At 42.2% G+C, this 26,958-nt stretch overlaps 1 protein-coding gene across 2 annotated transcripts in view; it reads left to right on the forward strand.

Moving 5' to 3' along the window:
- Window positions 1-26,958, forward strand: part of LOC307106293 (nuclear body protein SP140-like protein) — a 134,547-nt gene that overhangs the window by 77,891 nt on the left and 29,698 nt on the right. For both annotated transcript variants that reach the window (XM_079782663.1, XM_079782662.1), the window contains exons 2-3: window positions 20,306-20,438; window positions 21,759-21,927. In XM_079782663.1, the coding sequence (XP_079638789.1) occupies window positions 20,306-20,438; window positions 21,759-21,927 (302 nt within the window). The remainder of the gene's footprint in view (window positions 1-20,305; window positions 20,439-21,758; window positions 21,928-26,958) is intronic.

Raw genomic sequence — 26,958 nt, forward strand, 5'->3', positions numbered from 1 at the left:
ATGTTAAATGTCTTGGGAACATCGTGCTCACCCCCTGGGTTATTCCTCCACATTGACCCTGTCTGCATTTTGGTGTACACTTTCTTTCTCTCATGCCGGCTTTGGTTTTACAACCCATTTCTCGTGCTTATCCTGTGCAGCTCTCCTCGCTCCCCCAGTTTGCACTGTCTTCATCGGAGTGAAATTTTTTTTCACATTTCACGTCTGACTTTCTTGGCATCTGATGTATAGTTTGAAGGTGTCTTTTGTGTACTGGAAAATGGTGCAATAACACAAGTTTTTGTTTTCTCTCACCTGCACTGCTGGGATTTCCGGGACCTCGGGGGCGGGGGGTGGGAGCGGGGGGGGGGGGGGGTGCTGTGTAGCCTTGGCCATGGAAAATGCCCCATATTTCCCAAAGAGGTGGGTGTCCCCTCTATGACTTAGTCATGTTGGTCTCAGAGCACTACCCCATGGTGGGATGTAGTGGGTGATGGGAGCCCAGGCCAGGGGGATCCCGGTGCTGCCTCCTGTAACCAGAGGCTGCCACCAGTGCTGTGCAATCTCAGGTGTCCCAGCTGCCTCCACCAGGTTCCACTGCAATAGGTAGAGGTGTGAGGTTAGGGTGGGTTTGTGTCTGTGCCTTTATTCTTTTCCTAGTAATGGTGACTGCCGGAACTTGGCTGCCACATCTCTGCATCTCTGCTCCTGTCACTGGGGTTAGCTATAGAGTGCTCTGTCCACTCAGGCCAGAAGGAGGGTTTTGCTTCTCAGACCATCCAAGCTGCTGAGCGTGTGCATTGTGTCTTGACACCCTGGTGCTGTTGCTAGGTCTGGGAGGGTGAGGGGAAGTGGGTATGCACATCTGTGGCTTTGTTATCTGGCTGGTAATGGCAGCTTGTGTACTGCAGCTGCCACACCTTTGTGTTTGATCTCCACCACTGTCAATGGCTAACCATGTGTATGCTGGCCACACACAGGAAATGTTGCTTCTGCTCCTCAAGCCGTGGGCTGCTGAGTGCATGCACTGCAACTCCATTCTTCATCTGTTACCATGTCTTCTGGGCCTTACCAAGTTCCTGGCTGCATCTGCTACTCCTTTCTGTCCTACTCCCAGTCCTGCCTGCTCTGCTGGTTCCAATACACCCTCCTTCACATGTCTCAAAGTGTGGGTCTCACAGATGTATTTGTGTGTTGATCAGGGAGTCCTTTGTGGAATTAGAGTTGTCCAACTTGTTGCAACTTTAAGGGGAGAAACCAAGTAGTTTACCTCATTCTGCCATGATGCTGACCCCATTCACATTTAGTGTTTTAAATAATATGACATTTATAATTTATTTCCTGTTTTAACTTTAAAAAATCCATACTATTTTCCTTAGATTTTTCTCTCTAAAAATTCAAGCTATGTTTTATTCTTTTGATTTTTGTACTGTTTTATAAGGTATCATAGGGTCTGATTTCACTCAACCAGTGTTACTTTTAAATTCTGAAATTCATTTTCATCAATATTTCTGTAATTTTTAGCATTTAATTTAAAACTATATCATCCTAGGTTTTCATATCTCAAACATATAATTAACCTGAGTTTTCCTTTATCACACAGTTCAACACTTTAAGTTGATTAATAGCCTTTGAATCTTTATGCCAAAGTAGTTACTCTTATTCTAAAAAATAAAATTCTTCTCTTTCTAGAATAATTTTCTGCATTAAAATCCTATACATAGTTTCTTATGTACAAACCTAGGGTTTTCATTATATTGATGCTATTGTAAATAGTATTGTTTTATTTAATATCTAATCCCAATTTATTTAATATCTAATCCCAATTGTGGTGTATACAAAAAATTCTAATATTTAAATATTACCTTGCATCCTGGCTATATTTACTTATTAGTCTTAGGAGATTTTTTTCGGTCATTCCTTTAGGATTTTCTACATAGGCAATCATGCCATCTGCAAACACAGTTATTGCTCCTTCCGAAACTTTACACTTTTAATTTCCTTTTCTTTTTCTTTTTTACTTACTATGCCTCACTACAATGTTGAATATGATTTTTAAAAGGGAATATCTCTGATCTTAGGGGGAAAGTGCAGGTTCTTAACAGTAAGTATAGTATCAGCTATAGGTTATTGGTGGATGTTTTCTCTCAAGTTGAAAAAAGTTCCTCACTATTTCTAGTTTTTACATGAGTGGGTGTATGATTTTGTCTAGTAAATTTTCTATATCAATTGATATCATCATTTTATTTTTCTTCTTTAGACTCTGGATATAGTGGATTACATTGATTGATTTGGAATATTGAACCATCCTTACATGTCTGGAATAAATTCCACTTGGTCATGGGTATAATATTTTGTACATTGATGGATGCAATATACTAATATTTTGTTGAAGTTTTTTGCATCAATACTTATGAGAATTATTGGTTTGTAGCTTGCCTTTATCTGCTATGGTGTTACTGTATTGCTGGATTATGTCTGAGGACATACTCTTCATGAGTTAAGAAGTGTTCCCTCTGCTTGTATTTTCTGAACAAGATTTTGGAGAACTGGCATAATTTCTTCCTCAAATGCTTGTAAAAATCACCATTGAAAACACCAGGACCTGATACTTTGTTCAAAGTTCTGAATTACTTATACACGGTTTTTTCAAAGGAGTAGAAGCCTATTCAAATTATCTATTTCTCTTTCTGTGAGTTTTGGTACTTTGTATATTTCAAAGATTTGGCCTATACTATTTGTTATCAAATTGATTGGCATAGATTTGTTCATAGATTTCATTATCTTTTTAATGTCATGAGATTAGTTGTGATGATCCTACTTTTACTTCCAATATTGATAATTGTGTCTTTTCTCTTTTTTTATTAGCCTGTATAAAATCCTATGGATTTTATTAATCTTTTCCAAGAACCAGTTTTAGGTTTTGTGTGTTTTTATCTATTGTTTTTCTAGTTTCGTTTCACTTATTTCTTTCTAATTAATTTTTATTTTATTTTCTTTCTTCTATTTTAGTTTTAAATTGTTCATTTTGTGATCTTATATTTCTACTTTTTTAAGTTGGAAACTTAGATTTTTATTTTAGATCTTCCTTCTTTTCTAATATATGCATACTAGAGGCCCGGCGCATGAGATTCATGCACAGGGGGAGGGGTGTCCCTCAGCCCAGCCTGCACTTTTTCCATCTGGGACCCCTCGAGGGATGTCCAACTGCCCTCTCAGAATCCAGGACTGCTGGCTCTCAACCACTTGCCTGCCTGCCTGAGTGCCCCTAACTGCTTCTGCCTGCCAGCCTGATTACTCCCAACCACTCCCCTGCCAGCCTGATCGATGCCTAACTGCTCTCCTACCAGCCCAATTGCTCCCAATTGCCCTCCCCTGCAGGCCTGGTCACCCCCAACTGCCCTCCCCTACAGGCCTGGTCACCCCCAACTGCCTTCCATTTCAGGCCTGGTCCCCCTAACTGTCCTCCCTTGTAGTCCTGGTCTCCCCCCAACTGCCCTCCCCTGCTAGCCTGTTCTCCCACAACTTCTCTCCCTTGCAGGCCTGGTCCCTCCCAACTGCCCTCCCCAGCTAGCCTGATCACCCACAACTGCCCTCCCCTGCCAGCCATCTTGTGGTGGCCATCTTGTGTCCACATGGGGCAGCCAATTTTGACCACATAGGGGCGGCCATCTTGAGTGTTGCCCCCAATTGTCTCCCCTGCAGGCCTGGTCCCCCCAACTACCCTTCCCTGTAGGCCTGGTTCCCCCCAACTGCCCTCCCCTGCTGGCAGGATCTCCCACAACTGCTCTCCTCTGCCAGCCATCTTGTGGTGGCCATCTTATGTCCACATGGGGCGGCCATCTTTGACCACATAGGGGTGGCCATCATGTGTGTTGGAGTGGTGGTCAATTTGCATGTTACTCTTTTATTAGATAGGATAAAGAATATATTTCCCACTAATCACTGCTTTTTCTGCAAATTTTGATGAAATGCACGTTCATTTTAATTTAATTCAAATAACTTTAAAAAGTTCTCTTGAGGTTTTTGTTTCACTCATCTTATTTAGAAATATATTTTTCACTCATTAAATATTTAAGAAGTTTCAATTATAGCTCTCTGTAATTAATTATTATTTTAATTCCCTTATTGTCAGAGGACATACTCTTCATGATTGCTATTCTTTTTTTTGTTATTTCTTATTTTTTCTTTATTGATTAAGGTATTACATATGTGTTCTTATCCCCCCATTGCTCCCCCCACCCCCCACTCATGCCATCACCCTCCTGGTGTCTGTGTCCATTGGTTAGGCTTATAAGCATGCATACAAGTCTTTTGGTTGATCTCTCCACCTTACCCTCACCCTCCCCTACCTTCCTTGTGAGGTTTGACAATCTGATCGATGCTTCTCTGATTCTGGATCTGTTTTTTGTTTGTTTGTTTTTTCATCATTTTATGTTGTTCATTATATTCCACAAATGAGTGAGATCATGTGATATTTATCTTTCTCAGACTGGCTTATTTCGCTTACCATAATGCTCTCCAGTTCCATCCATGCTGTTGCAAATGGTAAGAATTCCTTCTTTTTACCACAGCATAGTATACCATTGTGTGGATGTGCCACAGTTTTGTAATCCACTCATCTGCTGGTGAAGATATTGCTTCAGCATATGACATTTTGCTGCCTATTGATTCCTCTAATATTTTTATGGTTTCCCGTCTTATGGTTAGGTCCTTTATCCATTTTGAGTTTCTTTTTGTGCATGGTGTAAGTTGGTGGTCTAGTTTCTTTCTTTTTTTTTTTTTTTTTGCATGTATCTGTCCAATTTTCCCAACACCGTTTATTGCAGAGACTGTCTTGACTCCATTGTATGTTCATGCCTCCTTTGTCAAATATTAATTGAGCATAGTGGTTTGGGTCGATATCTGGATTCTCTATTCTATTCCATTGGTCTATATGTCTGTTCCTGTGCCAGTACCAGGCTGTTTTGAGAACAGTGGCTTTGTAATACAGCTTGAAATCTGGTATTGAGATCCCTCCTACTTTATTCTTCTTTCTCAGGATTGCTGTGGCTATTCAGGGTCTTTTTTTATTCCAAATGAAATTTTGGAGAGTTCCTTCGAGGTCTCTGAAATATGCCGTTGGTATTTTAATGGGGAGTACATTGAATCTGTAGATTGCTTTGGGTAGTATGGACATTTTAATGATGTTGATTCTACCAATCCATGAACATGGTATGTTCTTCCATCTGTTTATGTCTTCCTCTATCTCTTTTTTCAGTGTCCTGTAGTTTTCTGTGTAGAGGTCTTTTACCTCCTTAGTTAAATTTATTCCTAAGTATCTTAATTTTTTTGGTGCGATGTAAATGGGTTTGCTTTTTTAGTCTCTCCTTCTGTAAGTTTACTATTTGTGTATAGAAATGCCATAGATTTATTGGTGTTAATTTTATATCCTGCTACCTTGCTGAATTCATTTATTAAGTCTAGTAGGTTTTTTTTATGGAGTCTTTCATGATATTATATACAATATCATGTCATACGTAAATAAGGACAGCTTTACTTCTTCTTTTCCAACTTGATGCATTTTATTTCTTCTTCTTGTCTAATTGCAATGGCTAATGCATCCAGTACTATGTCGAACAGGAGTGGTGAGAGTGGGCATCCCTGTCTTATTCCTGTTCTTAGGGGAAATGGTTTTAGTTTTTGCCCAGTGAGTATGATGTTAGATGTGGGTATCATATATGGCTCTTATTATGTTGAGGTATGATCCTTCTATTCCCACCTTGCTAAGAGTTTTTATCAAGAAAGGGTGTTGGATTTTGTCAAATGCTTTTTCTGCATCAATTGATATGACTATGTGATTTTTATATCTCAATTTGTTTATGTGATGCATCACGTTTATTGATTTGTGAATATTGTACCATACTTGGATTCCTGGGATAAATTCTACTTGGTCATGGTGTATGATCTTTCTGATATACTGCTGGATCCGACGTGCTAGAATTTTGTTGAGGATTTCGGCATCTATGTTCATGAGGGATATTGGCCTGTAATTCTCTTTCATTGTGTTGTCTTTATCTGGTTTTGGTATTAGGGTGATGCTGGCTTCATAGAAGGAGCTTGGAAGTGTTCCTTCCTCGTGGAATTTTTGGAATAGTCTTAGGAAGATACGTTTTAGTTCTTCCTTGAATGTTTAGTAAAATTCCCCTGTGAAGACATCCGGCCCTGGGCTTTTGTTTGCTGGAAGCTTTTTGATGACTGCTTCACTTTCTTCAGTAGTTATTGGCCTACTGGGATGTTTAGATTCTTCCTGATTGAGTTTTAGGAGGTTATATTTTTCTAGGAATATATCCATTTCCTCCAGGTTGTCCAGTTTGTTGGAATAGAGTTGTTCATAGTATTTTTTAACAATCCTTTGTATTTCTGTGGGGTCTGTTGTTATTTCTCCTCTTTCATTTCTGATTTTGTTTATTTGGGTCCTCTCTCTTTGCTTCTTGGTGAGCCTGCTAGAGGTTCATCAATCTTATTTATCCTTTCAAAGAAACAACTTCTGGTTTTGTTGATCTTTTGTATTGTTTTTTTTTTTTTTTTTTTTTTTTTTTTGGTCTCTATGTCGTTTATCTCCACTCTGATCTTTATTATCTCCTTCCTTCTGCTTACACTGGGTTTTTCTTGTTGCTCTCTTTCTCTTTGAGTTGTAGGGTTAGATAACTTATTATCATTGTTTCTTGTTTTTTGCAGTAGACTTTTAGAGCTATGAACTTCCCTCTCAAGACTGCTTTCGCTGTGTCCCATAGATTTTGGATTGTCGTGTTTTCATTGTCATTTGTTGCCATGATGTTTTTTATTTCTTCTTTGATCTCTCTGGTAACCCAGTCATTGTTTAATAGCATGCTGTTTAGTCTCCATGTGTTTGATTTTTTTTGGATTGTTTTTATTGTAGTTGGTTTCCAGTTTTATGCCACTGTGATCTGAGAAGATGCTTGATATGATTTCTATCTTCTTGAATTTGAAGAGACTTTGCCTATGACCCAACATATGATCTATCTTTGAAAATGACCCATGTGCATTTGAGAAGAATGTATATTCTGTGGCTTTGGGGTGAAATGTTCTGAAGATGTCAATTAATTCCATCTGGTCTAGTGAGTCATTTATGATTGATGTTTCTTTGCTGAATTTTTGTTTTGAGGATTTGTCCAATGGTTATAGTGGGGTATTAAAGTCCCCTACTATGATTGTATTGCTGTCAATCTCTACCTTGATATCCTCCAGGAGTTTTTTTTGTTTGTTTGTTTGTTTGTGTTTTTTTTTTTTTTAATGTATATGGGTGCTCCTGTATTGGGTGCATATATGTTTACCAGAGTTATTTCTTCTTGTTGGATTGCTCCTTTAGTATTATGAAGTGGCCTTCCTTATCTCTTGTTATGTCCTTCACTTTGAGATCTAATTTGTCAGATATAAATATTGATAACCCAGCTTTTTCTTTCATTTCCATTCACCTGAAAAACCTTTCTCCACCCCTTCACCCTCAGTCTGTGTACGTCTTATTTTCTGAGGTGGGTTTCTTGTAGACAGCAGATATATGGGTCGTGTTCTCTTATCCAATCCGTTACTCTATGTCTTTTGATTGGGGCATTTAATCCATTACATTTAAAGTTATTATTGATAGGTACTTATTTATTGCCATTTTTATTCTTTACCCCTGTGTTCCTTCTTCGCTTCCTATTTCTTTTTTTTTTTTTTTTTTTTTTTTTTTTTTACAGGAAACCCTTTAGCATTTCTTGCAATGCTGGTTTGGTGGTAATAAATTCCCTTAGTCCTTTTTTGTCTGTGAAGCTCCTGATTTCACCTTCAATTTTGGTATAGTATTCTTGGATTCAGGCCCTTCCTTTGCATGACTTTGTATATTTCATTCCATTCCCTTCTGGCCTGATGAGTTTCTGTTGAGAAATCAGTCACTAGTCTGATGGGGGTTCCTTTGTAGGTAACTTTCTGTCTCTCTTTGGCTGCTTTTATGATTCTTACTTTGTCGTTGGTGTTTGCCAATCCTATCTAATAATAGAGTAACATGTAAATTACCATCACTCCGCTACGCCCATGATTGGGTGGCGGGAGGCTGGGGGGGGGGGGGGTCTTGGGGTGGCCTATCCGGCCATTGAGAGGCATGGATCCACTGGCACTGAGGGGGGCTACCCTGCTGTTGAGAGGCGCAGGCGGCGGGACTCCCGCCCCCTGTGCCTCTCAACAGCCAGATCCGCGGCCGCTGAGGGGGCCTGCCGCGGACACCCAGCTGCGCCTCTCAACGGCAGGGTAGCTAGGTGTCCGTGGTAGCCCCCCTCAGTGGCCGTTGAGAGGTGCAGGGGGCAGAAGTCCCGCCCCCTGTGCCTCTCAACAGCAGGGTAGCCCCCCTCAGCAGCCGCGGACCATCAAAAGTGGGGAAGCTGGGTGCCTGTCTGCTCCGGCACCAGGCCTTTCAGAAGCCTCCGCCGAGCCGGAGGCTTCTGAAAGGCCTGGTGCACCAGCAGACAGGCACCCAGCTCCACCGCGAAAAGCGAAAGCGTGTAGGGGACCCTACACATGCATGATTCAATCATGCACTGGGCCTCTAGTTTAATTATAATGTGCCTTGGTGTCAGTCTTTTGGGGTTCATTTTGCTTGGGACTCTGTGAGCTTCTTGGATTTGTGTGGGTTTTTTCCTCCTTATATCAGGGAAGTTTTCTGTCATTATTTCTTCAAACAGGATTTCTATTCCTTGCTCAGGTTCCTCTCCTTCTGAAACCCCTATTATGCGGATGTTGTTCTGTTTAGTGTTGTCCCAAAGTTCCCTTAGGCTCTCTTCCTGCTTTTTACTTTTTTTTTTTCTAGAAGCTAATCTACTTGGGTATTTTTTCCTACCTTGTCTTCTTGCTCACTGATGCAGTGCTCTGCTTCTTCTAGTCTATTCTTAATGCTTTCTATTTAGTTCTTTACAGCAGTGATGTCATTTTTCATTTCTTCTTGGTTCTTCTTCATTTCCTCTTGGTTATTACACAAATTGTTGAATTTGTGTTCCATTCTTTTCAGCCACCTTATGACCATTTCTCCGAATTCTTTCTCTGGCAGGTTGCTTGCCTCCATTTCATTTACCTCCTTTTCTGGTGATGCCTGCTTTTCTTTCATATGTGGGCTGTTTCTTTGTCTCCCCATGGTCTCTCTTCTCCGGGTGTCTGGTTACGTAGTTCTCTCTCTCTCCTGCATTGATTTAAAGGCATAAAATACAACACAACCAAATACAATGCACAAGGCACTGAACAGAAATGTATTCAAGATATTAATAACCCCAAATAAAGGTGACCACCAGAGAAAGGCAAATTAGAGGACAGCAGAGAAAGAAGAGGGGGAAAAAAAGGAGTGCAAAAATGAACTTGGGAAAAGGGGGGGGGGGAAGTAAGAGAAAAGAAAGAGAATATGAAAGAAGAGGGGAACAAACTATACATATATGGGGAGAAAACTCCAATAGAATAGCCACTAATCCCAACAAATGCCAGCAACAAGTACCTGGAGATGAATACAAACTACAAACAACAACTAATATCAAGCGAGGCGAGGGAAAACAGAAGAAAAACAAAAATAAAACAAAAAGAGAATAAGCAAAACAATCTCACAAACAAGCATAAAACATCGATGTAATCAACAATCAAGCAAACAACAACAAAAGGACAGAGAGAAAAACAATTTTTTGGATAATGAAGACAGGGAAGAGAGAGGTGTGCATGGACTTGGAGCAGGGGATTGGAAATTAGATATATATATATATGTAAAGTGAAATTTTAACAGGGGGTGAAAAGAAAGAATAGGGAAAATCTAAAGCAGGAAAAGGGTAAGAGAAACAGGACAACAAAAGGAGAAAAGTTAGGAAGAAAGTGATGGCATAAAGGTAAAGTTGAGATAAAGTAAAATGATGCTAAAGGGAAGATGAAAATAGAATGTAGAACACTAATCCCAAAGTAAAATAAAGAGAAAATAAAATGGTACTTTAAAAAAAAAAGTTAAAATAGTAGTAGTAATAATACTGATTGAAAATAAAAATGTAATAATTAAAAAGGTAAAAATCAAGTGAGGAGAAAAGAAAAAAATTAGTTTCTTAAGTAAAAGATGAAAAATAAATAAATAAAAATGTGCAATAGTGAAGGTCATTCACTTCCTCTACTGTTCTGTTTGGCATGCCTGTTTCCTAGTCAGGACAGTATTGCAGTTCCCTGCATTCCACTGCTCCTCAGTGTTGTAAGCCAGTCCTGATTTTTAAGCAGGCAGTGTGTCTTACTTTCTTGTATTTCTTTATTTGTGTTTATACAAGAGTCAATTTGTGATTCAACCCCTGGGTGGCAGTGTTTCTGGATTGACCTCTGAGTCTGTAGGTCCTCTATAGCCAGTGCTTAGATCCTGCTTTCCCTATGGCATTCAATACTGGTTTGTGGGAGTGGGTTGCCCCAGAGCTGGTTCTCTGATGGTTATTCCCTGCTCTGATCCCCAGGTTCCAGAAAAACAACTTTCCCCTGCAGTCTCTTAAGGTGCCCCCAATTGGGTGATCCTATGTATTGGGCTTAGTAATCAGAAGCTAGGATTTAAAGGAAAAAGAAAAAACAAAACAAAAAACAAACTAAAAAAAAAGAGTCAGCGTAAGTGTGTGAACTCCCGGGCTGCATGCAAATCTGTGCAGTCTTTTTTCCCCCCTTGGGTCTAAGCAACCAGCACACTTTTAAAATTTTTAGGCTGTCCTTTTGCGTCAGATCAAAATGGGTTGCTTTTAAGAGTTCCTTTCTGTTAGCAGCTCTGAGGACTCTCTTCCACATTCATGGATCACGCCAGCCCCAACAGCCACAGATTTTTCTAGGTGCAGACTTCCCCAGGTCCTCCAGCTCCTGCATTGCACGCATTTTTCTCTCCTGCCGGGAGCAGAGACCTCACCTTATCCCAGGGAAATTTGACCTTTCCATGGTGGAGTGTAGAGCTCCTCTGAATCCGCGTGTTTGTGCCAATTGGGGACCGGTGTTCTGGGGTTCGCAGCTGTTCGGTGGGTGCCGCAGTTGTAGAGTTTCAGGCTTCCTATAACATCCACTTTCCCCTTCAAGATGGCACAGTCTCTGCATCTAAGCGGGTTGCTCCAGGAGGGAACCCAGCAACAGTGGTGGCTGCTGGGTCAGGGGAGCCCCATCCAGCAGTCCCCCACAGTCTCCTGGAGTATAGCTGTCCCTCAACTCACCAACAAACACACCCTGTGCGACCCTCAGCTATTCTTTCTATCTGCCCGGGACAAGGCTCAGGACACATCTGTCTATTCTGCCACCATTTTTTCCTCCCCAGAAATGACTTTTCTTATACCAATGGACAAATGGATTCTAAAAGACATGTGGACAACCAAAAGACCTAGAAAAGTCAAGACAATATTTTTCCAATTAAATTCAAGATTTTTAAAAGCTATGGTTAGCAAGCCAATTAAGGTAGACAAATATCAGTCATACAGAATAGAATATTCAAACTAAGACCCATAAGTGTTTTAATATTTTCATAAGATTTGGGTAAGAAGATATTTCATAGATGGCACACTAAAGATATTAAGCACAAAAGAGAAAAAATGGGTAGATTGGAAATCATCAAACACTTTAAAATCTCTTCTCAGTCAGTCAGAGAAAGACAAGTATCACATGATCACACTCATATGTGAAGTAACAAAATAAGCTGATGAACAGAGTGGATCCAGAGAATGGAAGCATGGAACAGAATGCAGAATCTCAGAGGGAATGCGAAGGAGGGTGGGTGGGTGGGAGATAATCAACCAAAGACCTTGTATGCATATATACATAACCCATGGACACAGACAATATGGTGATAAAGGCCTGGGGCAGGAGAGGGCGCAGGGGCTGGCTGGAGGAGGTCAATGGGGGGACGGGGACACATGTAATACTTTTGGGGGAAAATGTAAGGAAAAAATAAAGATATCGTTAAGAAAATGAAAGGCAAGCCACAGACTGAAAAAAAAATGTTCACAATACATATATTAAACTAAATACTTCTATCTGCAAGATAAAACTAACTCCTATATATCAATAAGTAAAAGACAACCCAATGATATTAAAGGATCAAAGACTTGAACAAGCACTTGACAAAAGGAGGAATATGAATTTCTAATAAGAATATGAAATTGTGTTCAGTATCATTAGTCATTAAATAAATACAAATTAAAACTATAACAAACCTCAGAGGGAAGGCAGGGGAAGTTGGGGGGGGGGGGGGACAAGTAAGAGATCAACAAAAGAACTTGTATGCATGCATATAAGCATAACCAATGGATACAGACAGTAAGGGGACAAGGGCATGTGCTGGGGGTGGGAGCAGCTGTGGATAGGTCAATGGGGGAGTAAGGAAACATATATAATACTTTCAACCATAAAGAATTTAAACTATATATATATCCTATCCAATAATAGACAAATATGCAAATTGACCATACCTCCAACACACCCACAAGCCACGCCCACCATCCAATCAGAGTGAGTATGCAAATTAACCCAAACCAAGATGGCTACAGCCACAGAGAGCAAGGTTTCCTAGGTAACAGAGGAAGCCAAGCTTTCCGCCTGCCCTGGCCAGGCCTAAGCCTCCACTCAAGCTACAAAGTTTCAATTATAGAAGGTAAACAAATTCAAACAAATGGTGGCAGAATGGAGCTTGAGAGAGCAGGCCAGGGTTGCCGCCGGCAACAGGAGAAGCAAAGCTTTCCACACACCCTGGCCGGGCCCACCCGCTTTAGGCAACAAAGTTTCAATTATAACCCCAACACAAATGGCTACGGGCCTCGGAGGGAGCCCCAGGCTTGGCTCCACTCCAGGCTACAAAGTTTCAATTGTAGAAGGAAAATAAATTCCAGATACCAGTGCCTCCGCTTGCATTGCCAGGGGGCGTGGCCGGCCTGCAAACCACCACAGGCCCCTCGCTTAGGCTGCCCCACACCCCAAGGGAACCCCTACCTGATCCGGGACGCCCTTCAGGGCAAACCAGCTAGCCCCCACCCCTGTACCAGGCCTCTATCCTATCTAATAAAAGAGTAATATGCAGATTGATCATCACTGCAACACACAATATAGCTGCCCCCATGTGGTCAAAGATCCTGCCCCCATGTGGACACAAGATGGCCACCACAAGATGGCCAGCAGGAGAGGGCAGTTGGGAGGCACCTGGCCTGCAAGGGAGGGCAGTTGAGAAGGACCAGGCCTGCAAGGGAGGGCAGTTGGAGGTGATCAACCCTGCAGGAGAGGGCAGTTAGGGGTGACCAGGCCTGCAGAGGAGGGAAGTTGGGGGCAAACAGGCTGGCAGCAGAGTGGTTAGGGGGTGATCAGGCTGGCGGGCAGAAGCGGTTAGGGGCAATCAGGAAGGCAGGCAGGCAAGCAGTTGGGAGCCAGCAGTCTGGATTGTGAGAGGGAAGTTGGACATCCCTCGAGGGGTCCCAGATTGGAGAGGGTACAGGCTGGGCTGAGGGACAACCCCCCTCTGTGCACTAATTTCGTGCACCAGGCCTCTAGTATATATATATATATATATATATATATATATATATATATATATATACACACACACACACACACACACACATATATATACATATATATCTCTCCTATCTAATAAAAGAGTAATGTGCAAATTGACCATACCTCCGCCACACCCAACAGCCATGCCCACCAGCCAATCAGGAGCAAATATGCAAATAAACCCAACCAAGATGGCTGCGGCCACAGAGAGCAGGAGGGAGGCTTGGGTTTCCTCAGAAATGGAGGAAGCCAAGCTTTTTGCATGCCCTTGCCGGCCTAGGCATCCACTCAATGCTACAAAGTTTCAATTATAGAAGGTAAATAAATTCAAACAGAAATGGCTGCCACCATGGAGCGAGCAGGAGGCTTGGCTCCTCTCCAGGCTACAAAGTTTCAATTGTAGAAGATAAATAAACCCCAGATACCAGGGCCTCTGCTTGGGTCGCTGGGGGGCATGGCCAGCCTCCAAACCACCACAAGCCCTTCACTCAGACCAACCCACAACCCAAGGGAACCCCCACCCTGATCCAGGACACCCTTCAGGGCAAACCAGCAGGCCCCCACCCCTGCACCAGGCCTCTATCCTATCTAATAAAAGAGCAATATGCAGATTGACCATCACTCCAACACACAATATGGCTGCCCCCATGTGGTCAAAGATGGCTGCCACTATGTGGACACAAGATGGCCACCACAAGATGGCCAGCAGGGGAGGGCAGTTTGGGAGGGACCAGGCCTGCAAGGGAGGGCAGTTTTGGGTGATCAGGACAGCAGGGGAGGGCTGTTAGGGGCAATCAAGCCTGCAGGGGAGGACAGTTAGGGGTGACCAGACTGGCAGAGGAGAGAAGTTGGGGGTGACCAGGCCTGCAGGGAAGGGCAGTTGGGTGGGTCCCAGGCCTGCAGGGGAGAGCAGTTGGGTGGGTCCCAGGCCTGCAGGGGAGGGCAGTTAGGGGTGACCAGGCCTGCAGGGGAGGGCAGTTAGAGGTGGCCCGGCCTGAAGGGGAGGGCAGTTAAGGGAAAACAGGCTGGTAAGGGAGCAGTTAGGCATCAATCAGGCTGGCAGTGGAGTGGTTAGGGGGTGATCAGGCTGGCAGGCAGAAGCGGTTAGGGGCAATCAGGAAGGCAGGAAGGCGAGCAGTTGGGAGCCAGCAGTCCTGGATTATGAGTGGGATGTCCCACCGGGATCAGGCCTAAACGGGCAGTCAAACATCCATCGAGGGGTCCCAGATTGGAGAGGGTGCAGGCTGAGCTGAAGGACACCCTCCCTCCGTGCACGAATTTCGTACACCGGGCCTCTAGTATATATATATATATTACACACACACACACACACACACACACACACACACACACACACACACTGTATATCCTATATAATAAAAGGCCAATATGCAAATTGACTGGTCACTATGATGCACACTGACCACTAGGGGGCAGATGCTCAATGCAGGAGCTGCCCCTGGTGATCAGTGCGCTCCCACAGCGGGAGCACTGCTCAGCCAGCTATAATAAGGATGTCTGACTGCCGGCTTAGGCCCACTCCCTGTGGCCCTAAGCTGTCAGTCGGACATCCCCCGAGGGCTCCTGGACTGTGAGAGGACACAGGCCAGGCTGAGGTACAGCACCCCCCACCCCGAGTGCACAAATTTCATGCACAAGGCTTCTAGTATATAGATATTGTATGAGATACCACATCACACACTAGAATGGTTACATTAGCAAGGCTATTTCTAACAGATTTAAAAACAATTTGCTTCCAAAACTGTAAATCACAGTCCTACAAAATCAGCCAGCAATTACACTCCTGGTTATTTACTCAAAGGAAATGAAAACATGCTACAGAAATATTTATACCAGAACAGCAGCTTTATTCATACTTGTCTAGATCTAAAATCAACCAAAATGTCCTTCAACAGGAAGATGAATAAACAGATGGTAGTAGACACAACAATGGAATACCACTGAACAATAAGAGGAACAAACTTCTAATCACCCAACAACATGGATGATGAGCAAAAGAAGTCAGGCACATAACATACATGATATATTATTGATCTATGAAATCCAATCACAGACAATAGGAACATATGGTGATAGAAAGGATAGTAATGTTTTCTTGACTTCATGTGGTCAGGATGCAAGTTGAGGGGTGAAGAGTACATTGCCCTTCTCTTCATTTTTCAAATAACATGTTAGTTTTCAGCAACATGTCTCCCTTTCAATCTCCTCTGCCTTCAAGATTCCACAGGACACACTGGTTGCTTTCCTGATTGCTGGGAGCATACTCATCCTACAAAAGCAATTAATGCTCCACTGACCATTTTTTGTTGTTGTTGAAATCTCTCATTTACTCAGTCACCCTGCCATTCCTTTGTCATTGTGAAACCAATTATTTATTTTTCATTTTAGTAACAATCCTCATACAAGACAAGACAGATACTTCTCTTCAATCATCCAGCTTTAAAAAAACACATGTAGTTTACAGAATTTGACATAATAAGGTGACATTATTATTCCCTGATGCATATTGGGTACTGAAAAGAACCAATAATTTTCTTCTGGCTTCAAAAAGGAAGCTTAGAAAAAACCAAGATGGTGGCATAAGTAAACACCTGATCTGCTGCTGCGCACAACCACTTCAAAACTACAAATTAAAGACAAAATGGACATCATACAGAACCACAGGAAGGCTGGCTGAGTGGAAATTCCACAACTCGAAAGAAAGAGAAAAGCACACTGAGACTCACAGGTGCTGCAGAAGTAAAGGCAGAGGTATGAAGGTGTGCGCAGAGAGGGCTAGCAACTGAGTACACAGCTGGCTTTTTCAAGTGAGAGGGAGACAAAAGCTCCCAACTGGTCTGAACTCCAGTTCTGGGCAAGACTCGGGGACCCAGACTCATACGGGGGCAAAACTGGACTGTCTGGCATTGGGCGGAACTCGAGGGCGGCTTTCTCTGAGGTGCTTGCAGCGATTACCGATTACCGAGGGACACTGAGACCCAGGTGCCTCTTAGGGCAGGGCTGATGGGAAGCCATTGTATTTGCTCCACCCTGAGACTCCGCCCCATCCAAGCTGTTCACAGAGGCTTTTGCATAAGAATGGCCTGGTCCCTTGAAAACTGAACTTACCTAACTAACTGCAGCGGAGTCAGTGAGACCCAGAACATCCAAAAGAAGGCCCAAGGCCCCAAAGCAGCTCACATTGCTTCACAGCTGGGCCTCATCTGGGCACCTCCAAAACCAAACAAAGAAGGGGAATCTACAGATCTCTCTGTAGCTCCTGCTGGCTGGCCTCAGGCAGAGGCTAAATTAGCACCTCCTTGGAGATGCAAGAGCCAGTGAAAGAGGGGTCAGAGTAGGACCATCCAGATTACAACTTCTCAGATCCATAAGGGACACACTCAGGTTGGCAGACTCAATGAACAGCAAAGCCCCACTGAAGCAAGTGTTGCCTCATAAGGATGTCTCCAGCACAGATGTTCTCACATCATAGACACAGCTTATCCTCACAGCCAATTGGCCTGGAGTTCAACTCCCCCCAGTGATACCAACAACAATCAAGGCTTAACTACAACTAGACTGTGCACACAGCCCACAAATGGATACACCAAGAGTGTTCAACTCAGGTAACTGGGGAGGCTGAGCCACTGGGCCCTGCTAGGACACCTAGCATACAAAGCCACTCTATCAACCCAGGGAAGCAGCCAAAATGCGAAGACAAAGAAACAGGTCACAAATGAAATAAATGGATGAAAGAAAACGACTGGATATAGAGTTCAAAACCACAGTTATAAGGTTTTTCAAGAATTTTCTAGAAAAGGCCGATAAATTTAGCAAGACCCTCAAGGATATGAAAAAGGACCAACTAGAAATTAAGCATACACTGACTGAAATAAAAAAATATTATACAGAGATCCAACAGTAGACTAGAGGATCACAAGAATCAAGAAAACAATTTGAAATACAAACAAGCAAAAAACACCCACCGGTAAAAGGAAAAAGAAAAAATAATCCAAAATTATGAAGATAGTGTAAGGAGCCTTTGGGACAACTTCAAGCTTACCAATATCAGAATTATGGGGGTACCAGAAGAAGGGAGAGAGCAAGATATTGAAAACCTATTTGAAGAAATAATGACTGAAAACTTTCCCACCTGGTAAAAGAAATAGACTTACAAGTCTAGGAAGCACACAGAACCCCAAACTAAAGGAATCTAAAGAGGACCACACCAAGACACATCATAATTAAAATGCCAAGGGCAAAAGACAAAGAGAGAATATTGAAAGCAGCAAGAGAAAAACAGTTAGTTACCTACAAGGGAGCACCCATACTATTGTCAGCTGATTTCTCAACAGAAACTATGCAGGCCAGATGGGAGTGGCAAGAAATATTCAAAATGATGAATAGCAAGAACTTACAACCAAGATTACTCTACCCAGTAAATATATCATTCAGAATTGAAGGTCAGATAAAGAACTTCACAGATTAGAAAAAGCTAAAGGAGTTCATCAACACCAAACCAGTATTATATGAAATGCTGAAGGGTATTCTTTAAGAAAAGAAAGAAGAAGAAAAAGGTAAAGATAAAAATTATGAACAACAAATACATCTCTATCAACAAGTGAATCTAAAAATCAAGTGAATGAAAAATCTGATGAACAAAATAAACTGGTGAATATAATAGAATCAGGGGCATAGAAAGGGAGTGGACTGACAATTCTCTGTGGGAAAGGGGTGTGGGGGGTGCGGGAAGAGACTGGACAAAAATTGTACACCTATGGATGAGGACAGTGGGGGTCGGGGTAAGGGCAGAGGGCAGGGTGGGAAATGGGTGGAGGGAAGCTATGGGGGGGGGGGGAGGAACAATTGTAATAATCTGAACAATAAAGATTTATTGAAATAAAAAAAAAAAGCCGCCGCTATTATATTGGCCAAAAAAAAATAAAGGAAGCTTATGAGTCTTCATGATTTTCAGGCATACAAAATGTCTACTAAAACATTATTATCAGAGCAATAAAAAAGATGAACTAAGAAGCAGAATTACCGACTCAGGTTTACAACTACTTTCACAGAAACAGCAGCCACTTCTGAAATTCAGATGCCTAAAAAGATTCATTACATACAATAATAGCATAGATAGATAGATATTAACACAAAGCAGATATACCAGGAAAAACGATTGATATTCTTGTGAAATTTCAGTTTATGACTTACCATATCATTTTTAAAGTACATCTTACCATTTATGTACAAGCTTTGTAAATCAAGATGGCATTTCCCTTAACTGCTGTAGGTCAAAAAGGGAACACCTTGTTTTTATCTTTTTGAGATTTATTTTCTCTTAGTTGTTAATTAAGAGGCATTTCAAGCTTACATTTCATCATTAATCCATTGTTTCTTTTTCCTCTATGGGTGTCGTGTTTAGTCCATCTCACTTGTATACAAATTAAAATTGTTTCATAAAAATTCCAGATCTGTTAGGAAACAATAATTTTACAATGGCTTTGATCATGACAGACTGGAATTTTTCAATATTACATACTAGAGGCTTGGTGCACGAAATTTGTGCACTCAGCCCAACCTGCACCCTCTCCAATCTGAAACCCCTTGGGGGATGTTCGGCTGCCTGTTTAGGTCTGATCCCAAAACAGGCAGTCAAACATCCCTTTCACAACCCAGGACTGCTGGCTCCCAACTGCTTGCCTGCCTGCCTGATTGCCCCTAACTGCTTCTGGCTGCCAACCTGATCACCCCCTAACCACTCCCCTGCCAGCTTGATCACAGCCTAACTACTCCCATGACAGCCCAATCATCCCCAACTGCCCTCCCCTGACAACCCGGTCACCCCCAAATGCGGTCCCCTGCATATTCCCTCTTTATTAGATAGAGTTTTTTCTTGAACATATTGGACAGCCCTAACTGGTTTGGCTCAGTGGATGGAGCATCAGCCTGCAGACTCAAGGGTCCCAGGTTTGATTCTAGTCAAGGGCATGTACCTTGGTTGGGGGCACATACCCAGTGGGGAGTGTGCAGGAGGCAGATGATCGATGTTTCTCTCTCATAGATGTTTCTAGCTCTCTATCCTTTCCCTTCCTCTCTATAAAAAATCAATAAAATATATATTTTTTTAAAAGAAACATTTAAGATTCCTCCATATCTGCCTGGCTGTTGTGACTCAGTGTTTGAGACCCCAGGCTGCCGCCACTGGAAAGGAATCACGCTGTGGGAGAGCATGCACCTGGCAGGCTGAGGCCCCAGCCCAGGCTGCCGCCACTGGTAGGGGATCGCGCTGTGGGGGGTGCACACCCCTCCCAGGCTGAACCCCAGCCCAGGCTGCCACCACTGGGAGGGGAACCGGCCATGGGGAGTGAATTTTTTTATATATATAAAGGGTCAGGAGGGCCTCTGGGCAGCATTCCGCCAGGCTGCTTACTCTGCAGCCTGTCAGAGGCAGCCCTCCCTGAGACTGGGGACTCCGGCAGGGCTGAGAGGACTGGGTGCTGCCATCTTGTGGTTATGGGTGCCACCATTTTATCGTGGAGTGATGGTTAATTTGCAAATTAGTCTTTTATTAGATAGGATGTTTTAATAACCCTTTATGCTTCGTTTTATTACAGCTTTACCTATTGCTTCAATTCTATTTGTTCTAATCTCTTCTAAGGACACTTATTTTATATGTGTTGGTTCTTCACCACCTATCCTTCATTTATAAAATGTTACAGCTTCCACAGGAATATCAAAATATTGATGACCATTTTCTCATAGTGTCCTTTCTCCCTAGGATGTCTGCAGAAAACATTGCACTCTGCCACTTCAAAACACAGAAAGTCGCAATTTCAAATATAATAAAAGCATCATTTCCTTTCCTTGAACTTCTCCGTGACTGCGGATTCATCGACAATAAACTATATAAAGTAGGTAAAGTTTATTATGTCACAATCTGGTAAACTAGTGCCAAACTAAGTTATACTTTGATATCCTGGAATCAAACATCAGAACACAACTGGCAACTGAGGAGTTGCCTATGAGTGGGTCCCTCTCAAGTACTGCTGTAAGTGTTCTTATAAGGTCAGAAGGGAGAAGAGAAGCAGGCATTGCTGGAGACAGTTCTGCTCCTAACTGAAGGAACAGTGCTCCGTGGTGCCCCCTATAACGGGGTGAATAGCACTGGAGGTAAGCTGGATGTGAAGTGGGTGTGCTACATAGATTTATAATGCCTTGTAGGAATTATATACACAATATAGTATAAACTGGAAATTAAAAGTAATTTTAATGAATGCATGAATAAGTTGAATGATTTCATTTAATGAAATAATAATTGACACAGAATTTAATCTCAATGAACACCAACTTAAATACTTAGATCTGAGAACATTAAAATCCACAGAGAATCAATGTCTTGTTAGGACAAATTTAAAAGTAGATTCTTGCTATTCTTTTAACAACAGTATTCAATTTCCTTTCTATTTTTTTTTCTTTTCTTTTGGTATTTCTGAAGTGTTGGAATTTAGGTTAATTTTAGCAAAAGATGTAGGTGGAGATAGAGAGATGCACGTCTTCACTTTCCCTATGCATAAGTTTTTTTTTATGGCAAAGTTCACAGGAGCTTCCAGGCCAAGTCAGTCCTGGGGAAGGGACAAGGGCTATCCAGTCCATAGAACAGCAGCTCACTGCCTGCTAAGTCTATTTCTAAAACTCTTAGCTAGGCTCTGAAAGGGCTACAAATCACTTAGCTTTAACCCAATTTGTTCTTCATAATTGCTTCTTATTCCATCTAATGGAAATGAGTGTGAGGAAATCAGATTCACATAAGGGAATTTTCAAGGAAGATGGACTGGGTTGTTTAACTACTAGTCATAAACCTATAGAGAAATTCTAAAACTGTACATGAGGCTTGGATTAGTGGATAGAGCATTGGCCTGTGGACCTAAGAGTCCCTGGTCTAATTCTGGTCAAGGGCACATGTCTGGGTTGTGGTCTTGATCCCCAGTAGGTGGCGTGCAGGAGGCAGTCAATCAATGAATATCTCCCATCATTGATGTTTCTATCTCTCTCTACTGCTCCATTCCTCTCTGAAATTAATGAAAATACATTAAAAAATAAAATAAAACTGTACATGAGAAGATAATTATGTTGGAAAATTATAATGCATTAAAAATAAAATCACTTTCTAAGGCTCTTTTGTAACTAGGAAATCTGTATTTATATTTTCCCAATTCATTATTTTTTTAAAGAAATCTAAGAAATGTTTTGAAACATCGGGTTCTCAAAATGAAGTCATATACAATGTTCTCAGTGAAGTGGAGAAGACATTTAACCTGACCCTTCTGAAAGCATTGTTCAGCAAGGACATCATGGAAACCTACCCTGGTTTAAAGGATATTTATGAAACCTTCAAAAAAGGTAATTAGGGCCCTGGCTGCTTTTTCCAAGTGGTAAGAGCTTTGACCTGAAGACTTAAGCATCATGGGTTGATACCTGGTCAAGGGCACCTACCTCGATTGCTGGTTTGATCCCAGTAGGGGCTCATGCAGGAAGAAACCAGTCAAAATGTCTCTTTTATATCTCTCTCACTCTTTCTTCACCTCATCTCTCCCTTCCTCCCTCTCTCTCTCTCTCTCTCTCTCTCTCTCTCTCTCTCTCTCGATCAATGGAAAAAAATATGCTCAGGTGAGGATTTAAAAAAGAAGGTAATTAGGTTTATTACCTACTTTTTTATGTCCAGGGCCAATTTTTTCCCACAGGAATATATTGAGTGCCCCAGGTGTCAGACACAGTGCAGGGCAATGGGGATGTTGCAGTTAAGAAAACAAATATACCATGAGCCACTCAAAGCTTATGATATAATGGCTACAGTACAGCCACCCACCTACAGATCTGTGTAACTAGGTATCTTAACTCTCAGGACAACCAAAATCAAGTGGATTCAGAATTTCTTAGAAGGACAAATGACAGGAAACACAACATCCCAAAAGGCCTGCATCAGTTGCCTTCTTCTTTGTGACACTTAGCAGGGGACCTCATAGTAGTTCACCAAGTTAACTATAACCCACCTCAAGTTACATCTTAGTTACAAGATCCACCCTGATTTAGCCACAACATGCCCAGGGGATTCAATATTTCATGTAACAATTCTGTAGTCATAACTTTCAGAGACCCCACCAGGGACCGCTGAATTACAAGAGTCAACACATTGGAGGAAGAAAAAAAAATGGCTTATAGTTCACATCTAGTCCTTCCCAGGCCACATGCAATTTATCTACCTACAGTCACTGGTCACTTTAAACACTGAGCTCAGTGTTGGCCTACTAACACAGACAAGAGGCCACCTTCATCAGATTTTCAGAATAATGAGCAAGAAAATTAACTCAGGGCAAATTTGTTCTTAAAGAAGGAGAAATGGTTTAATTAACTCATTCTACACAACAGGTGTGATAAACAATCAAATAATCACAAAACCAATTGCTCTGCCAGAGAAATGTTTGGATACTCTACAACACTACTGGTTTGATTCTCCACTTCTTTCCTGAAAAGGCATGAATTTATACTTTTATATGGATTCGTAGTACAGAAGATGTCTTCCAATAATTTTTGTTTGACTTGCCTGGAAAATTTTTTATTCTACATATTTTTTATCTCAAAAAGATCTCCAAATAATGATGGAGAATTCAATACAAAAATGATATGAACTGAGAAATGCAGATGATAGTGGAACAAGCATAGAGAGGTAAATGATCCATGTGTCTGTTGAACAAGGACAAATTAAACTAATATCAGAGTGAAAAGAAGACTATGCGAGTTGATTCAAAAAGGATAGGCATGTAGATCCAAGATGGCAGCATAGGTAAATGCTGGTACTCCTTGCCTCCCACAACCACATCAAAATTACAACTAAAATATAGAACAACCATCATTCAGAACTGCCTGAAATCTATGAAGGTCATACAACTAGAGAATTAAAGAAGAAACCACATTGAGACTGATAGGAGGAGGAGAGACATGGAATGGGGCTGGCCTGACACCCACATGTGGCATTCTTTTCATCAGAGAGTATATCTCAGCTGTGGAAGCTTCCCACGAGGCACAAGAGGTCCCAGCCCCACACCATCCCACCATCCCAGGGTTTCAGAACTGTGAAGAGAAGCCCCCATAACTTCTGGCAGTAAAAACCAGTGGGGATTGTGGCTGAGTGACACAAAGACTGCTGGAGAGCCCAGAAGTTCCTCTTACTTGGACACAGACTTATTTGGACACATTCCCTCTGAGCTCCAGCACTGGGGCAATAGCTGAGGGGGCAGGGAGTACAGGAACATATGGGGAGGAACTGGATTGTCTGGCATTGGAACAAAAACTTGGGGGCAGCTTTCTTCCAGATGGTGGTGTTCTAAAGGGTCATTGTTTCTGTGCTGAGACCTCCTTTGTTGCAGAGCTCACAGACAGCCATATCTGAGTTTACATCAGCTGGCTCCCACTGTTAGCTCCACCCTAATGATTTCCTAAGACTCTCGCCCCCTCCCCATCCAATTTGCAGCCCCACTATGCTGTTTGCAGTTGCTTTTTCATATGAATGGTCTGTCCTGTCTCAGGCATCAGACTTTCCTAAAATCTTTCAAATAATAGCATCTGGGATCATCATGCCCCATACCTATCAATAAGAGTTCCAAGACAGCTTGGCCTCACCTGGACACAAGTAGCAGCTATCTGAAGATTTCTCTATAGTTCCTGATGAATGGCCCCAGGGAGTGGCTGACTTTGTACCTCCCAGGAGGCCCTAGAGACTGTGTAACTAGGTATCTTGACTCTCAGGACAACCGAAACCACGTAGATTCAGATTTTCTTAGAAGGACAAATGACAGGAAACACAACATCCCAAAAGACCTGCATCAGTGCACCTGGTGGACAGCTTCAGATCATACCAGATTACAATGCTACCCATCCAAAAGCAACACACTTAAGGGGCAGACACAGTAAGCACCATAGCCCCACTGAAGCAAGTCCTGCTCCATAGAGGTCTCTCCTTAAACAGTAGCTCTTCCACTGTAGTCAAAGCAGGTCCTCACAACCAATTGGCATGGGAGTTAATTCCTCCCACTGACTCCAACTACAACAAGACTGTGCACACAGCCCACACAAGAACACACCTCGAGTGCCCAGCTCAAGTGACTGGGGAGGCTAAGCCACTGGGCCTTACAGGATACCTACTACATAAGGCCATCTACCAATTCCCTGAAACATAGGAACTCTACCTAAATACATAGAAACAAACACAGGGAAGCAGCTAAATATGGAGACAAAGAAACATGTCACAAATGAAAGGACAGAATAAATCTCCAGAAAAAGAACTAAATGAAATGGAAGCAAGCAAACTGCTAGATACAGAGTTCAAAACAATGGTTATAAGATTTATCAAGGATCTTCATGAGAGCTTCAAGAAACTTAGTGAGATTTTCAAGGATCTTAGTGAGAATTTTAAGAACCTTAGTGAGAAAAATGACCAGTCAGAAATTAAACATACACTTACTGAAATAAATAATAATTTAGAAGGATTCAACAGTAGAGAATTCTGAGAATGAAATCAATAATTTGGAACATGAGGAAGCAAAAAACACCCAAACTGAAGAGCAAAAAGAAAAAGAATCCAAAAATGTGAAGATAGTGTAAGGAGCTGCTGAGACAGCTTCAAGTGTACCAAAATTCACATTATGGGGTTACCAGAAGGAGAAAAGAGAGAGCAAGATATTGAAAACCTATTTGAAGAATAATTACAGCAAATGTCTCCTACCTGTTGAAAGAAATCCCCTCAAGTCCAGGAAGTGCAGAGAGTCCCAAACAAGAGGAATCCAGCATGGCCAACAGGGCTCAGTGGTGGAGTGTTGACCTATGAAGCAGGAGGTCACAGTTCAATCCCCAGTCAGGGCACATGCCAGGGTTGCAGGCTTGATACCCAGTGTGGGTCATACAGCAGGCAACCCATCAATGATTCTTTCTCATCATTAAAGTTTCTACCTCTCTTTCCCTCTCCCGTCTTCTCTTAAATAAATTTTTAAAAATTTTTAAATGTTTTAAATTTTTAAAAAAAGGAATCCAAAGAGGCCCACACAATATCTTAATTAAAATGCCAAAGGTTAAAAAAAAATAGAGGAGGAGAAACCAAGATGGCGGCATAAGGTAAACACCTATACTGCTGCTGTACACAGCAATTTTAAAACTGCAACTGGAAGACAGAACGGACATCGTCCAGAACCACCGGAAAGCTGGCTGAGTGGAAATTCTACAACTAGAAGGAAAGAGAAAAGGATACAGACTCAGAGGATCTTGGAGGTGCGGAGACCTGTGCGCGTAGAAAGGGCGGGTGGCTGAATATGTGGCTGGCTTACTCACAGCGCGTGGAGAGGGCAGGCAGCAAACGCACAGCTAGCTTTCTCATTCAGGAGGAAAACAAAACCTCCCGACTGCACTGAAATCCAGCTCCAGGTGAGACTTTGGGTACCAAACTCATTCGGGGAGAAACTGGACTGTCTGGAAGTGGGCAAAACTCAAGAGCAGCCTTCTCTCAGAGGTGCGCGCAGCCATTGCCACAGGACACTGAGACACAGGGCCCTCGTAGGGCGAGGCTGATGGGAAACCAAGGCTGTCTGCTCCAACCTGACTCTGCCCCATCCAAGCTGAGCACAGAAGCCCTCCCAGCAGAGACACTACTCATCCTCACAGCTAATTGGCCTGGAAGTCAACTCCCCCCAGTGATACCAACAACAATCAAGGCTTAACTACAACAAAACTGCACACACAGCCCACAAAGGGCTGCACCAAGAGTGTCCACCTCAGGTAACTGGGGAGGCTGAGCTACTGGGCCATGCTAGGACACGTAGCACACAAAGCAACTCCATCAACTCAGGGAAGCAGCTAAAATACAGAGACAAAGAAGCAGGCCAGAAATGAAGGAAATGGAGGAAATCAAAAGACTGGATATAGAGTTCAAAACCACAGTTATAAGGTTTTTCAAGAATTTTCTAGAAAAGGCTGATAAATTTAACGAGACCCTCGAGGATATGAAAAAGGATCAACTAGAAATTAAGCATACACTGACTGTAATAAAAAATATTATACAGAGACCTAAAAGCAGACTAGAGGATTGCAAGAATCAAGTCCAAGATTTGGAATACCAAGAAGCAAAAAACACTCCTCCGGAAAAGCAAAAATAAAAAAGAATCCAAAAAGTTGAAGATAGTGTAAGAAGCCTCTGGGACAACTTTAAGTGTACCAACATCAGAATTATGGGGGTGCCAGAAGAAGAGAAAAAGCAAGATACTCAAAACCTATTTGAAGAAATAATGACTGAAAACTTCTTCCACCTGGTGAAAGAAATAGATTTACAAGTCCAGGAAGTGCAGAGAACCCAAACAAAAGGAATCCAAAGAGGACCACACCAAGACC

This window comes from Cnephaeus nilssonii (genome assembly GCF_951640355.1).
Source record: "Cnephaeus nilssonii genome assembly, chromosome: 10".
Lineage (NCBI taxonomy): Eukaryota > Metazoa > Chordata > Mammalia > Chiroptera > Vespertilionidae > Cnephaeus > Cnephaeus nilssonii.